This window comes from Ochotona curzoniae, unplaced genomic scaffold (genome assembly GCF_017591425.1).
Source record: "Ochotona curzoniae isolate NIBS_2020 unplaced genomic scaffold, NIBS_Ocur_1.0 scaffold_3208, whole genome shotgun sequence".
Classification (NCBI taxonomy): domain Eukaryota; kingdom Metazoa; phylum Chordata; class Mammalia; order Lagomorpha; family Ochotonidae; genus Ochotona; species Ochotona curzoniae.
Genome location: NW_024467106.1, coordinates 26,425,491 through 26,439,814, shown reverse-complemented (window position 1 = coordinate 26,439,814; position 14,324 = coordinate 26,425,491). Strand labels below are relative to the sequence as shown.

Genomic DNA, 14,324 nt, shown 5'->3' with positions numbered 1-14,324 from the left:
ATCTGGTAATTTAATAGAACTATAATTTAAACTCATGACCTTTGACCCATAATTCTGCTTTTTCATTAATGCTGTTGATGTTTGAACAGATCCTGATTATTTTATCTAGATAAAAAAAATTCTAGAGAAACCCCTGGAATAATATCTAACTAAAATTATCTCCAAGTCCTCATTTGAAAGAAAATTTTAATTTAATGTTCACTTTTGTTAAGCTTTCTTCAGTGACTTAAAACAATGCATTGTCTGGCCTGGCGCAATGGCGCAGTGGTTAAGGTCCTCGCCTTGCACGCCCGGGATCCCATATGGGCGCCGGTTCTAATCCCAGCAGCCCCGCTTCCCTTCCAGCTCCCTGCCTGTGGCCAGGGAAGCAGTTGAGGACGGCCCAAAGCTTTGGGACCCTGCACCTGTGTGGGAGACCCGGAAGAGCCTCCTGGCTTTGGACTGGCATAGCATTGGCCGTTGCGCTCACTTGGGGAGTGAATCATTGGATGGAAGATCTTCTTTGTCTCTCCTCTCTGTATATCCGCCTTTCCAATAAAAAAACAAAAAACAATGCATTGTCTGCTGTTACAGAAAGCAGAAAAATAGGAATAGTTGCTTTTATTTTTGCTGCCACAGTATTATAAAGATGTCAGTAATTGTTGTCTTTCCCAACAGGTGTGTATGTAATATTGATTGCAGTGGATACAGTCTTAATCCCGTGTGTGCTTCTGATGGGAGTTCATATAACAATCCTTGTTTTGTTCGAGAGGCATCGTGTATAAAGCAAGAACAAATTGACATAAGGCATCTTGGCTATTGCAAAGGTAAAAACTATTCTGTCCATCTAGGATGCATCTTAAATGCTTTGTTTCTGTGATCTCATTTGGCAAATCTCTGAATGTTTACTTTCTGTTGCTACCATGAATGTCATAATTTCTTCTGTTACTAATTTGAATATATTTTTCATTTATTTTTATCATCTCAAGACATAAAACATGCTTTTTGATCATTAATTTAGTTACAAGTATAGATAGTAACTACTATACGTAGAATTCCAAGGTGATCTCAAGTTTTCAATGATTATAGATATTTAATCCTTAGCTTATTTAAATTATAATAAAACTGTGTTCCCATCTATTTCTAAATTTATTTTTGTTTTAAAAATACAGCATAGTGATCTATTTTTACATTACCTCTGTGTAGTTTTTTCCATACATAATATATATAATCATAGATTTTGGTGTGAAGTTACAGAATAAATTGAAAAAAATGCTGCCTTCAACTGAAGCATGTTTGACCTTCTTGCTCTTTCTTATAGTTAAGAAACCATGATCCCCTGAAAGTTTTTGTTTTTCCTTGTTACTAGAAATATCAAGTCACTAAAGTTAGCTCTCAGTCTTCTCTCCTTGCCAGTTTCAAGGTTAACTGGAATAATGGATCAGTTCTTTGACACAGGAGGACCAGGGACATTCTCGTGGATTGGAATTTTTTTTTTTAAAGACTTATTTATTTTTATTGGAAAGGCAGATATACAGAGAGGAGCAGAGACAGAGAGGAAGATCTTCCGTCCGATGATTCACTCCCCAAGTGAGCGCAACGGCCAGTACTATGCTGATCCGAAGCCAGGAGCCTCTTCTGGGTCTCCCACGCAGGTGCAGGGTTCCAAAGCTTTGGGCCGAGAACCGGCGCCCATATGGGATCCCGGGCGTGCAAGGCGAGGACCTTAACCACTGCGCCACCGCTCCGGGCCCATGGATTGGAATTTTAAATCTTTATAACTTTCCTGCTAAATACTTCTACCTGTCCCCACACCCATTCCTTCCCTTTTTTGAAAAATTTGAATAGATGATTTTTTTTTTGTCCGAGATCAGGGAAAAAAGATAGTAAGGCCAAGTTTGGTATTACATGTTGGTAACTGGACAGCTGACAAAGGTGCCTGTGGTTTGAACTGCCAAACAGTCCTGGAGAAGCCTGTCAGAGGCTTTCCAGGTGGGAGCTGGGTGTCCGTGTTCCTTGTACGGAGATACCCAGCCCAGCTTTGATGTTGAAGAAGTGTGGCTTGGTTTTGTTTTGTGGTGTGATATTGAAACTTAGGTGTAAAGAACAGCTGAGAGGAAAAATATCTTTTCTGAGGAGCTTGTGCATGTTTGAATCATACTCACTATAATTTTAAGTTCAGAGTAATTTTCCAAGTGTGAGAATTTTAATGGAAATTCATGCAGATTTAGTCTCCTTTGAAGTGGTTGGTTCTCAAGTTTTATCTTAGTTTGCATACACCTGACTCTTCCTTCTCTTACTCTCTTTTCACTGTGCTGAGAAACTAAAGCCAAAGATGAAAGGCACTTATGGCTCAGGTGTGATTCACAAATGAAGGATCCTTTTTTAAATAGAGAATGTTCAATAATACAACTGTAATTTCGCGTTTCTCAGTCAGATGTTTCCAAACAAACATAGGAGAAAAGGCCAATCTTGAGGCCACTGTTGGAGAAGGGGGTCAACCTTTTCTCCTCAGGGCATGTGTTATCCTTGTTTGCACAAACAAAACTTATGAAGGAGGTGATTTTGAGCTGAAATCTTAGGGAAATTAAACTGTTATTCATGCAAAGAGCTTACATACCAAGGATGCATTGAGGCTTTGGTGGACAGGGAAATAAAAGACCTGGAGCATGTGGAATAATTGGGAGCTTCATTATGTGACTTTAACATTGTCTGTGTCTTAATTTGAGAACTGTTTTCTTTTATAGAGACAGATGATACTAGTTTGTTGGGAAAGAAAGATGATGGACTGCAGTATCGACCAGATGTGAAAGGTACTCAATTTTCTCGATTTTTGGCTAACTAGTCCTTACTGTACTTCATTCTTCTGTTTCCATTCTAACAACTTCTCTAGGTTTGGTCTCTGTAGTAATGTATGCTATGCAGCTGATTATGACTGAAACAGCTAAGATGCTTCCTTTTACAGTGCTGTCATATATTTTTTTTAGTTAAAAAAAATGTATTGAGGTAATTTTAGGTTCTCATACGTTAATAAAGATTCTGTGGAAGCACTGCTCATAAGAGGTGCCTTCAAAAATGTCATGGAAGGGCTGGTGTTTGGCTTAGCAATTAAAATACCACTGAAGGAGGAGGGAGGCGGTTTTATGGTACAATGGGTAACGCCACCATCTGCAGTACCAACATTTCTGTGGGTACTATTCAAGTCCCAAATGCTTCAGTTCAAGCTACATTTCTGCTGCTGGCACTTGGGAAAGCAGCAGATGAGTGTGGGCCTTGGGGCCCTGCACTGACACAGAAGACCTGGTTGAAGCTTCTGAATCCTGACTCCTCCTGGCTCTAGCCATTGTGGCCATTTGGGGGGTGAACCAGTGGATGGAAAATCTCTCTCACACTCTGTCTCTCCCCTCCCCTTAACTCCACCTTTCAAATGAAATAAAATATATCTGAAAAGAAAAAAAAAAGACACTAAGTTGTGTTTGTCATATACTGGAGTGTATGCTGAGTCCAACTCTAGCTTCTGTGAGCTGAACCTTGGAGCTCGAGTGCTCGAGTCACTGCCACCGATGTCGGAGAGGGCTGGATTGAGTTCTCAGCTCGCAGCTCTTGGAAACTTCATGTAGCAAACCAATGCATGGGAGCTCTGTCTCTCTGTCAAATAGTTTAAAAATCAGAAAATGTATTTTGAAGAACTGTATGTGGATTTTGAAATTTTTAGGTGCTAAAATACTTCTAATCTTTCAGTTTTATTTCTGTGAAAACTCTGAGGTGGCCTCATATGCTTTTAAAAGCATCTCTTTTCTAAAATCTACTGTTAGCCTTTAACCTCTGTTGCCTAGTTTGAACAGTGTTTCCTCTGTCTCACTAACTCCTGCTCATCCTTTTGGTCTCAACTGAGAAGTCATTTAGTTTCAAGAAATGTTCCTTGACCCTTACATCTAGATAGGGTGCCTCTAACACTTCCCTGTCTGGGCACTTACTGGGCACTTTACTCCATGTGTGTCCCCTCTGATTTAATCATTTTGTGGGGACAGAAGAGAGCATCTCTGTCCTACTTACATGCTAGACATAATGCTGGGCAAAATGTCTAGCACGGAGGCAGATGCTCTGTCCTTTGTCAAAAGAATCAAAGAAGCTATGGGATTTATTTGCACAAAATCTCATTTCTAGTAAAATTCAGAGCATAGGCTGTATTTAAGTTCCAGTGAGTTAATTGCTGGTTCACACTTGTTCCCCCTACACATTGTTGTATTTGATTTTTGTAGCTTCTCCGGGAAGAAGAGTACTCGACCAGAGGGAATGTTGAGGCTCAGTAAGACAAAGTCTAGCTAACTGAAGCACATCTAGGTCTTTGTTCTGTTCGATAAGGACTTGCATATAATTGCTCTATCACAAATGTATCATCTACCCATTTTGTGTTGATATCAATGAATATTTTTAAAAAAGATACATGATCTACTTTTTATGCCAATTTCCAAAAGAAAATGTAAAACAGATAATTAAATGTGGGTTGGGTGTTTGATATAGCCATTAAAGTTGCTGCTGTGGATGCCTGCATCTGCTGTCAAGGTGCTCAATTTGAGACCTAGCTTCCATGCCTGTGATCTGACTTCCTGCTAATGGACTACCTGGGAGGTAGCAAGCGACGATTCACATACTTGGGTCCCTGCCATCTGCGTGGGAAGCCCTGAGTTAAGTCTCTGGCTCCTGGTTTTGGCCTGGCATGGTCCTGCCTATTGCAGGCATTTGAGGCATAAACCACCAGATGGAACATCTATTTTCCCTCTGTTTCTCTTTCTGCCTTTTCAATAAAATGAAATAAAAGAAAGCCATGCTGTTTTAAAAAAATTTTTTTTTAATGAGTAATAGGTACCTCTTTTTGGATGAGTGTCTGACATGAAGGACAATTTGGCTAATTGGTTTCTTCCTTTATTTGAATTATATGAAATCTGAATTAATTATAATCAGAGTCCCTGACATGTCAGTTTCCTTTGTTATTACAAAGTTCTTTATTTAAAACAGGAAGCCTTCTTTGTTCCCATAGGAATCTTCATAGATGGGCACAGTTTTATTCTCTGTACTGGCAGGATCTGACTAGACAGGCTATTTTTCAGTTATTTCCATGTTCATTCTTAAGACAATTAAGGGAATTGCATATGCCCCAAACACTTGTGTGCTGTTTATTAAATTTCAGGAACTAATATAATTATATGTTGATAATTGGTGCTCAGGCCATTTATGAGATATTGAATTCTCTTTACCCATAAAAATTGATTGGCAGCTTAAATGAAATTATCCTAATCAGTGGATGTAATTTATTTTGTGATTAATTTAGACTAGTTGGTTTACCAGGCACCATTTGTGAGTGGGGAGCTATCTAATGCATGATGTGCGTCTTGAGTTTTTGATATAATAATAAAGGGATATAATTTTCTGATCTAAATCATAAATGGACTAAGTTTATTATTGTCATGCATGTCATACCAATAAAAATGTATTGGTGATTTGTTAGAATGAGATTCCTCTTTGTTGGAGGACAGTGAGGATCTGAAAAATATCATGGAAGATGTGGATATGGAGAGAAGCTTAAAGCATGGTTAGGATTTGAACCCAGAGTTCAGATAATGTTTAGGGAGGATAGAAGAGTCTGACCAGCTCCCTAGCTATCGGGGAAATACAAATAAAAACCACATTGAGGTTCCACCTAACTCCAGGTGAGATTGGCCTACATTCAGACCTCTGCTAACACCTGCTGGTATAGATGTGGGGAGAAAAGTACCCTCCTTCACTGTTTGTGGGAATGTAAGCTAGTACAACCACCATGGAAATCAGCATGGAGAGTGCTAAGAGAACTGAAAATCTGCTGCATGACCCAGCTATTTCACTTCTGGGAATATGTCCAAAGGAAATCAATTCTTTATATGAGAAATTGACCTGTATTCTAATATTTATAGCAGCAAAGTTTACAATAGCAAAGACATGGAAGCCATCCAAATGCCCATGAAGAGTGGGTAAAGAAACTGTGGTGCATTTACTCCATGGAATACTACTCAGTCATTCAAAAGAATGAAATTCTACCATTTGCAACCAAAAGGTCCCAACTATTATGCTCAGTAAAATAAGTCAATCACAAAAGGACAGATATCATATGTTCTGATATAAGGCAACTTTTATGCAAAAAATAAGATCAATAGATATATATGTAAACATGCATAGAGTCATTAAGAGGAACTGTATAATAGAGACTATGCTGTCGATTTGTGAACATACATACAGCATTAACCTCTATTTCCAAATCAAAGAGGGACTCCCAATGAAACTCTTAAATATATCTTGACAGTAGGATGCTAGATTCTGCCCATTCTACATACCTACAATGTCACAATACACTTAAATAGCAGGATGGTGAACTTATGACTGTTATTGAAGGACTGTACTATTGTAATAATATTGGGAAAAATCAGTGGGGGGAGCAGATTTGAAGAGGAGAACCTATGAAACTGTATCATAAAATAAATAAATTCTAAAAAATTTTTAAAAAGAGCCTGAGCAGAGTTATGAACACAAAAGATGTGATGCGGGAGTGATTAGGTATATTGTTTGGTGGAGGGAAGGGGACGTGGATGGTGAAGTAGAAGACAAGACTTGAATGGTAGCTTGGGGTTAGATTGTGTAGTACCTGGAACTCTGCCCTCTCCCAGGAAATGTAGATGTCCTTTGTGGATAGTACTTACAAATATGTCAAACCCTGCTTCTTGTATCTTCTAAAAGAGCAAGGACGCAAAGTTAGCCATTGACTGAGGGGTACCTGGAAAGAACACTGTGCTTATTATACACGTTGGAATGGAGCCAGGGAGGTCAATTAGGTCAGTTCGTAACAAATAGACATCTGCTTTGATATGAGAGGTGGAGAATTAAAAATGACTAAGGCTTAAGCTCAGATGACTTGAGTGGTGGATTTTATTTATAGAACTAAGCTTGTTGGCAGTGAGGTGGAAGGAGTGTCCGAGGGTGAGGTAAGGTAAGGATTGATGGGTTAGGGTTCTGCTGATTTTGGTTAGTGTAAGTTTGAGAGCCAGGCTGTCCTTGTATGTGGATTATTGAAGCTATGAGCGTGAATAAGGATTGTAAAGCTGCCCTGTCTTGCTTAGAAGCCACTGGTCACATGTGAGTATTTGAATTTCAATTGATTACAATGAAGTCTGACTAGTCCTATTTAAATTTAGTCGTTTATGTGACCAGTGGTTACCATTATAGATAGCACATTTGTAGAACCCTTTGTGGGTAAGCCATCTGGTACTGGGTTTTCTTCTCACGTCATCATTTAGAACCATGCAACCCTTTGTATTTGAAAACCCTGCGGCTGCTGGCGCATGCTCTGAAAGCTTCTGTGTCTGGCAGGAGCCACTGGGTAACCAAGGACACTTTGTGTCACACATACACTCAAGCATTGTTCAGACCGGTAGTGCAGTTGCTGCTCTTGGAGCCTGTCACCACTTGCACAAGGACATTGTTAAGTGGGGATTGTTTTGTGCTTAGTTCTTAACTGTGTGGAGGCTACCTCTGCCGTTCTTTCAGAAGCTGTGCTATGTGACAGCTTTAAAGCCCTTTCGTCTCTCTTTTTGGGTGTTGTCCTTGATCCAGGAAGTGATGCTTGGGCATTGTGATTTTGCTCATTTCATGCACATCTGCAGGGGTAGCTTGATGTGATCATTGAGTAAGAGCTTTCACTCTGGAGTCAGACTTGGTCTGCATGCAAAAGCTACAAGGCATGATTTCTCTGAGTCACATTGATCACATCTATAAAAATGGAGGCAGTGGTATCTACTGCCTAAGGTCACTTTGAGTATCAAACAGTATTACTGAACTCAGCATACATGTTATTATACCAATTGTTATTACTATAACAATTATTATTGTAATTGCTAATACTTTTTAAAGTTTATTTGAAAGAGAGAGGTGGGGAAGTATATTCATTCTCTAGAAGGCATTAGTGGCTGGGGAATGAGCCAGGCCCAAACCAGGAGCCAGGAACTCCATTCAAGTCTCCCACACGGAAAGGGGACAGTTCTGTCCTACTAAACTTACATGGACTGGGATTGGTACTGTACCCTATTCTTTTTTTAAATTTGTTTTTATTTTTTTTAAGATTTATCTTCATTGGAAAATCAGGTTTATACAGATAAGGAGGAGAGACAGAGAAAAAGATGTTCTGTCTGCTGATTCATCTCCTAAGTGGCCTAAATGGATGGAGCTGAACTGATCCGAAGCCAGGAGCCAGGAGCTAGGAGCTGTCTCTGGGTCTCCCACATGGATGTGGGATCCCAAGGCCTTGAGTCATCCTTGACTGCTTTCCCAGGCCACAAGCAGGGAGCTAGAAGGGAAGCGGGGAGGCCCGGATTAGAACCAGTGCCCATATGGGATTCCACCCCATGCAAAGTGATGGCTTTAGTGCTGGTCCCCCTATTACTTTAATTTTTTTTAAGATTTATTTATGTAAAAGAGTTACAGAGAAAGGCAGAGAGAAAGCTCTCCTGTTTTGTTTTCCAGATGATTGCAATGAGCTTGTCTGGGCCAGACTGAAAAGCCAAGAGCTTCTTTCCCATGTGAATGTAGGGACCCAAGCACTAGGGCTATCTTCTGCTGCTTTCTGGGGCTCACTAGCAAGGAGCTGGAACCAAAGTGGAGCAGCCAGGTGTAAAAGCAGCAGCTAGGTCTTGAACAAGTACCTATATGGGATGCTGCTGTTGCAGGTGGCGGCTTAGCTTACTATGCCATAGTACTGGCTCCTGGACTTAATTCTTAAAGATAGTCACAACTTAAGCTTGTTCACATAAGGATGGGCATGGAGAATAAAAGGATGGTAGACACTGGGGGAACAGACGAATGGATGTGAGAAAATCTACACAAAGTTCATAAGAATTCATTCAACATAAAGAGTAAACTAACTGTATTGAAATAAATTGAATTAAGATGAATTCTTTATCTCTGGAAATGTTCTAGTAGAAAAAGGACTCTCAGGGTTAAGTCTATGTGTCTTTTTTTTTTTTTTTAAAGATTTCTTTATTTGTATTGGAAAGTCAGATTTACAGAGAGGACAGACAGAGAGAAAGATCATCTGATCCAAAGCCAGGAGCCAGGAGCTTCTTCCAGGTCTCCCACACTGGTGAAGGGTCCCAAGGCTTTGGGCCGTCCTTGACTGTGTTCCCAGGCCACAGGCAGGGAGCTGGATGGGAAGTGGGCATGTGAACCAGCGCCCATATGGGATCCTGGACAGTGTGTTCAAGGCAAGGACTTTAGCCATTGTGCCATCACGCCAGGCCCTAAGACTAAGGTCGTTGACTCTCCAAAGCATCTTCTAGCTTTATTTGAGTGTGTCTGTGTATCTAGTGTCTATTTCTCCTGGTGGCCTCCAGGTTAACATTTGATGGCCACATGTTTGGGTTACACACCACTTACTCTGTCACTGTCTTAGTGTCCCCCTGCTTCTTAATCTTGCATTTTGATATCAAATTATTATTTTTATGCTGATAATATCTTTTTTAAAAAAACTACTTTAGCTATTTGAAAGGCAGAGTTATACAGCGAAAAGGAGGTTAGGATCATGGGGAGGAGAGAGAGAGAAATCATTTGGGGCTGGGCCAGCTTGATGACAGCAGCCTAGAACTTTATCCAGGTCTCCCACGTGGGTGGAGGGGCCCATGCACTTGGGTTGTTTACCACTACTGTTGCAGACACATTAGCTGGATCAGAAGTGGAATGGTTGGGATTCCATCAGAGTTACTCCATCAGAGTTAAAGATAGCAGCTTAACCCTCTGTGCCATGATGCTGGGCCCCTCTAATTAATTATCCTCGCAGCTTTATTGAAATGTTGCTTATCATTACATTTACCAATTTATGGTGTGTGATTCAGTGATTTTAGGCATATGTACAAAGTCGTACATGCAACATGAAATCTGATTTTAGGACATTTTCATCAACCCTAAAAGAAACTTCACACCCACTGCCACTGTCAGTCACTCCCCATTCCACATACCCTCTAACCTTTGACAGCCACTCACTGTTTTTATAGAATATATGATGTTCATTGGGTTAATCTCCCGCTGGAAGACCTTCAGTGTCTTCTTTCTTTACCTATGTGATTAAAAACCTTGAGTTCCTAGATTTCAGATTGTTCTGTAATCTGGTTTGATCATCCTTTGCCAGTCTGAATGTACTGCTCTTGCAGGGATGATCTTTCCACGTTCTTGAGGATGCTGTGCGTGTTATGCTTTCCCTTTGCCTTCCACTCTTGCTCCTTTTAAGTAGCTTTATGCATTGATCCCCATCTTGAGTCATATCCAACTTGTGAGTCCTATGTTTAAGTTTTCTTTTATTTGAGCTCCAGGTAACGCTTAATGTTATAAAACCTTTGAACTTTTACTTATGAACTGCCATGTAGAATCCCTTCCCTTGTGTTGCTCAGTTTTTCACGTGTGTATGTTGATTCCTGTGTTGATTATTGGCTTCTTGAGGGCAAGGATGCTGTACAGTTTTTTTTTCTTTATATCCTTGATAGCTTAGTTGAGCATATGACTATGCACAGAGATCCTGTGTAAATATAACAGAAAGAATCAGTGTCAGCACTGAGCGGAATGCTAAATCTTGGCTCTGTAACAGCGATACATTTCAAAGCCTTACTCGGACATGCCTGTGTTTTATGCAGTTTCCCTTTGTTTACAGTTTAATATGCAACTTCCTTAATAAATTCAGTAAATATTTGTTGGTGTTATACTTTATTAATGCCTTAGAACCCTGTTCTTAATTAACTTTTGAATGCTGCTTTCATGTAACTGAATTCTCTCATAGCTCTCAGGTCTGTGTTATTAGCCTGATCTCCTGCTTGTTTATAGGACTTTTTTTTTTAAAGATTTATTTTTATTATTTTCTCATTGGAAAGGCGGATATACAGAGAGGAGAGACAGAGAGGAAGATCTTCCGTCCGATGGTTCACTCCCCAAGTGAGCGCAACGGGTCGATACTATGCCGATCCAAAGCCAGGAGCCTCTTCCGGGTCTCCCACGCAGGTGCAGGGTCCCAAAGCTTTGGGCCGTCCTCGACTGCTTTCCCAGGCCACAGGCAGGGAGCTGGAAGGGAAGCGGGGCTGCTGGGATTAGAACCGGCGCCCATATGGGATCCCGGGCGTGCAAGGCGAGGACCTTTAACCACTTGCGCCACCGCGCCGGGCCCTATAGGACTTTTTTATAGCAGTAAACTACCTCACTTCAAGACCTATCTGGTCCTGTTGTTATACAAATTATGTGATTTTATTATACCTTCAGACTATACTCCCATATTTTTTAAAGATTGACTTATCTTTATTTAATAGACATATTTACAGACAAAGATCTTTCATTGCTGGTTCGTTTTCCAAGTGGCTGTGTGATGACCAGAGCTGGACTAGTCTGAAGCTAGGAGTCTGGAGTTTCCTCTGGGTCTCCCAGATGGGTGCAGAGGCCCAAGGACTTGGGCTAGCCTCTGCTGCGCTCCTCACCACATTAGTAGGGCGTTGGCTCAGAAGTGGAACAGCTGGAACTTGAATTGGTGCCCCAATGGGACACTAACACCATATGTGGAGGCTCAACCTACTATTCCTACATTCTGAAAAGTGTTGTGAGGTAGGATAGTCAGTGCTGTGGGAGATGACTACTTTCCTCGAGTCACTTATAGCTTGACTGGGAACATAGATTAGCATTTTTAGTTTGAAGTCATACCATGAAAAGTACATTTGATTTTACTTCCTTGGCTTCTGTGAGACCATTCCTTATCAAGGCTAATTTCTTTGGGAATTCTGCTTTGATCACAAGTATTTCTAAATAAAGGATCTGTTAATTAACTTTCCGCCTCTGTTGAGAAACAGGATAGTGCTACTAAAAGCAGTTCAATTCACTATGGGTTGATTGAAGGTAGAAACCTCCCATCCTTGAGTTTTTTCCCACTAATCCTGGCAGTGGCTGGACCAGGCCAAAGCTTGGAGCTGGGAACTCATTGTAAGGTCTCCTACAAAGGGTGCAAGGGACTCAGTCATCTGAGTCATTACCACTGCCTGGAAGGTTTGTACCTACAGGAAATTAGGAGTAAGAGCTGAAAAATATCCCAGTTGGGACTCTGATCGGGGTTGTGAGCATTGCCAGTGGCATCGGAGCCTCTTGGCCAAAAGCCTTTCCCTAAAGTTTTTATGGTACAGCATAAAGATGATTAAAATTTATTCATTTAACAAGTACTTGTTTAGCAGGTAATAGTACTTGGTAGCACTGACTTATTTCATGCTTATTTTCTGCTAGACATTGTTCTAAGTTTATATATTTAGTTCTCTAATTGCATTGTCTCATCTAGCCCTCAAAACAGTCATGTGAAAAATGGGCATCATTATTATCTCTGTTTCCCAGGGGAGGAAACTGAAGGCTGTGAACGAGTGAGTAACCATGTGTGGGCTACAAAGGCAGTCTGACTCCAGTACTGTGCACTTACCATTGTGCATACTATGCTCTAGATGTTAGGAGTTAGAAATGAACAGCAAACACCTATATTCTCAGGCTTACAATCCATCTCATGGTACAGGATGAATTAGAGAACCAAAATAGAAGTCAGTGTTTTGGTATAGTGTGTTAAGCTGCTTCCTGCCACACCAGCATTCCCATGCAGGTGTTGGTTTGAGTCCCCATTGCTCCACTTTCAATCCAGCTCCCTGCTAATGTGCTTGGAAAGCAGTGGAAGATGGCTCATGTGCTTGGGTCCCTGGAAACTATGTTGCAGACTATAATGGAATTCCAGGCTCCTAGCTTTGGCCTGGCCCATTCCCTGCTGTTGTAGCCATTTGGGGAGTGAGCCAGTGGTTGGAAAATTTCTCTCTCCATCTTTACTTCTCCCATTGGTTCTCTAACTCTATGTTTCATATTAATATCTTTGAAAACAAAAAGCAAAATAGCTTTAGCATATATGGTCCCCGGTGTATGTTCATTTAAGTTCATTTCTGCTTGATTTATTTCTGGTAACAATCCTCAAATATTTGTAAAGCTTTTGTTTCCTATTTATTTTTATTAGGACTGGTACTGTGGCATAGTGGGTAAAATTGCCTGGTGCCAACATCCCATGCAGTTGCTGGTTTGAGTCCTTGCTACTCCTAATTCAATCCAATTGCTTGCTTACATGCCTGGGAAAGCAGTGAAGATGGCTCAAGTGGGCCCCTGCGCTCACATAGGAGTTCCAGGAGAAGTTTCTGGCTTGTGGCTTTGGATTGGTCCAGCTCCAGCTGTTGTGGCCATTTGGGGAATGAACTAATAAATGGAAGATCTCTCTATATATGTCTGTATCTCACTTTGTGTCTCTATAACTCTGGCTTTCAAATAAATGTCTTTTTTATAAACAAATTTCTATTTGAAAGGAAGAGTTACACAGAGAGAATGAGAGACAGAGATCATTCATCACTGCTTCATTCCCCAAATGACCATAATGGCCAGGTTGTGCCACGCTGAAGGCAGGAGCCTGAATCTGTTTCCTGTTTTTGCATGAAGGTGCATGGGCTCAAACACTTGGCTAATCTTTTGCTGCTTTCCCAGGTACATCCAGGTCTCGCACCGGCATCCTTTTGGGATTTCAGTGGAAGGCAGCAGTTTAACCCACTACACCACAACATAGGTCCCAGTCTTCAAATTTGATTAACAGTTTTATTTGTATTGGGGAGAGGGAAGATGAATGTACTACATGGATAGCAGTTACTTTGGTGGTATTGACATGTATCACATTTCTTGCAGAACCCTCTTGAAACCAAATGAAGTATAGGTCTGTGATCCTGATTGTGCAGTTATGAAATCTCAGGTTTAAGAGGGTGGAATACTCAAGATCACATAGCTTATCATGCACAGAATCTGTCGGTTGGAGTTGTAGAGTTGAAATGGCAGGAACCCTGGGGATTTTTCCCATGAGTGTGCATGCCTGCAAACATTCAGTCCACAGGGCTGAGGACTGACTGCCAAAGAAAGAAGTCTGGAAATGCGTCACGTGGGAGTGTCTGTGGATAGGCCTGGATGGCCCTGGATGGGAGCAGGGATAGGGAGAGAACAAGTGACTGATTTTGAAGACTGAGACCCGGCATCTTTCTTACATGCCCCATTCTGCTTCCTGAAGCACTTTTCCATTCCTGTCAGTGGTATTAGTCACCATGCTTCCATTTGCTTCAAGTCGGATCTGTTCAGATCCGTATACCTGAGTCTGAACAGGTGTTCATCAACATATTTATTTATAGTGTTTTTTTCCTTTGGATAGAGACTCTCAGGTGATTTAAAATTTCTCGTTTTTTTTTTTTTCT

At 40.9% G+C, this 14,324-nt stretch overlaps 1 protein-coding gene across 1 annotated transcript in view; it reads left to right on the top strand.

The window, feature by feature from the left end:
• The window catches only part of LOC121172496 (tomoregulin-1), an 84,927-nt gene that overhangs the window by 54,357 nt on the left and 16,246 nt on the right, over positions 1 to 14,324 (top strand). The window contains exons 6-7 of the mRNA XM_041004532.1: positions 658 to 806; positions 2,727 to 2,792. Coding sequence (XP_040860466.1) covers positions 658 to 806; positions 2,727 to 2,792 — 215 coding nt within the window. The remainder of the gene's footprint in view (positions 1 to 657; positions 807 to 2,726; positions 2,793 to 14,324) is intronic.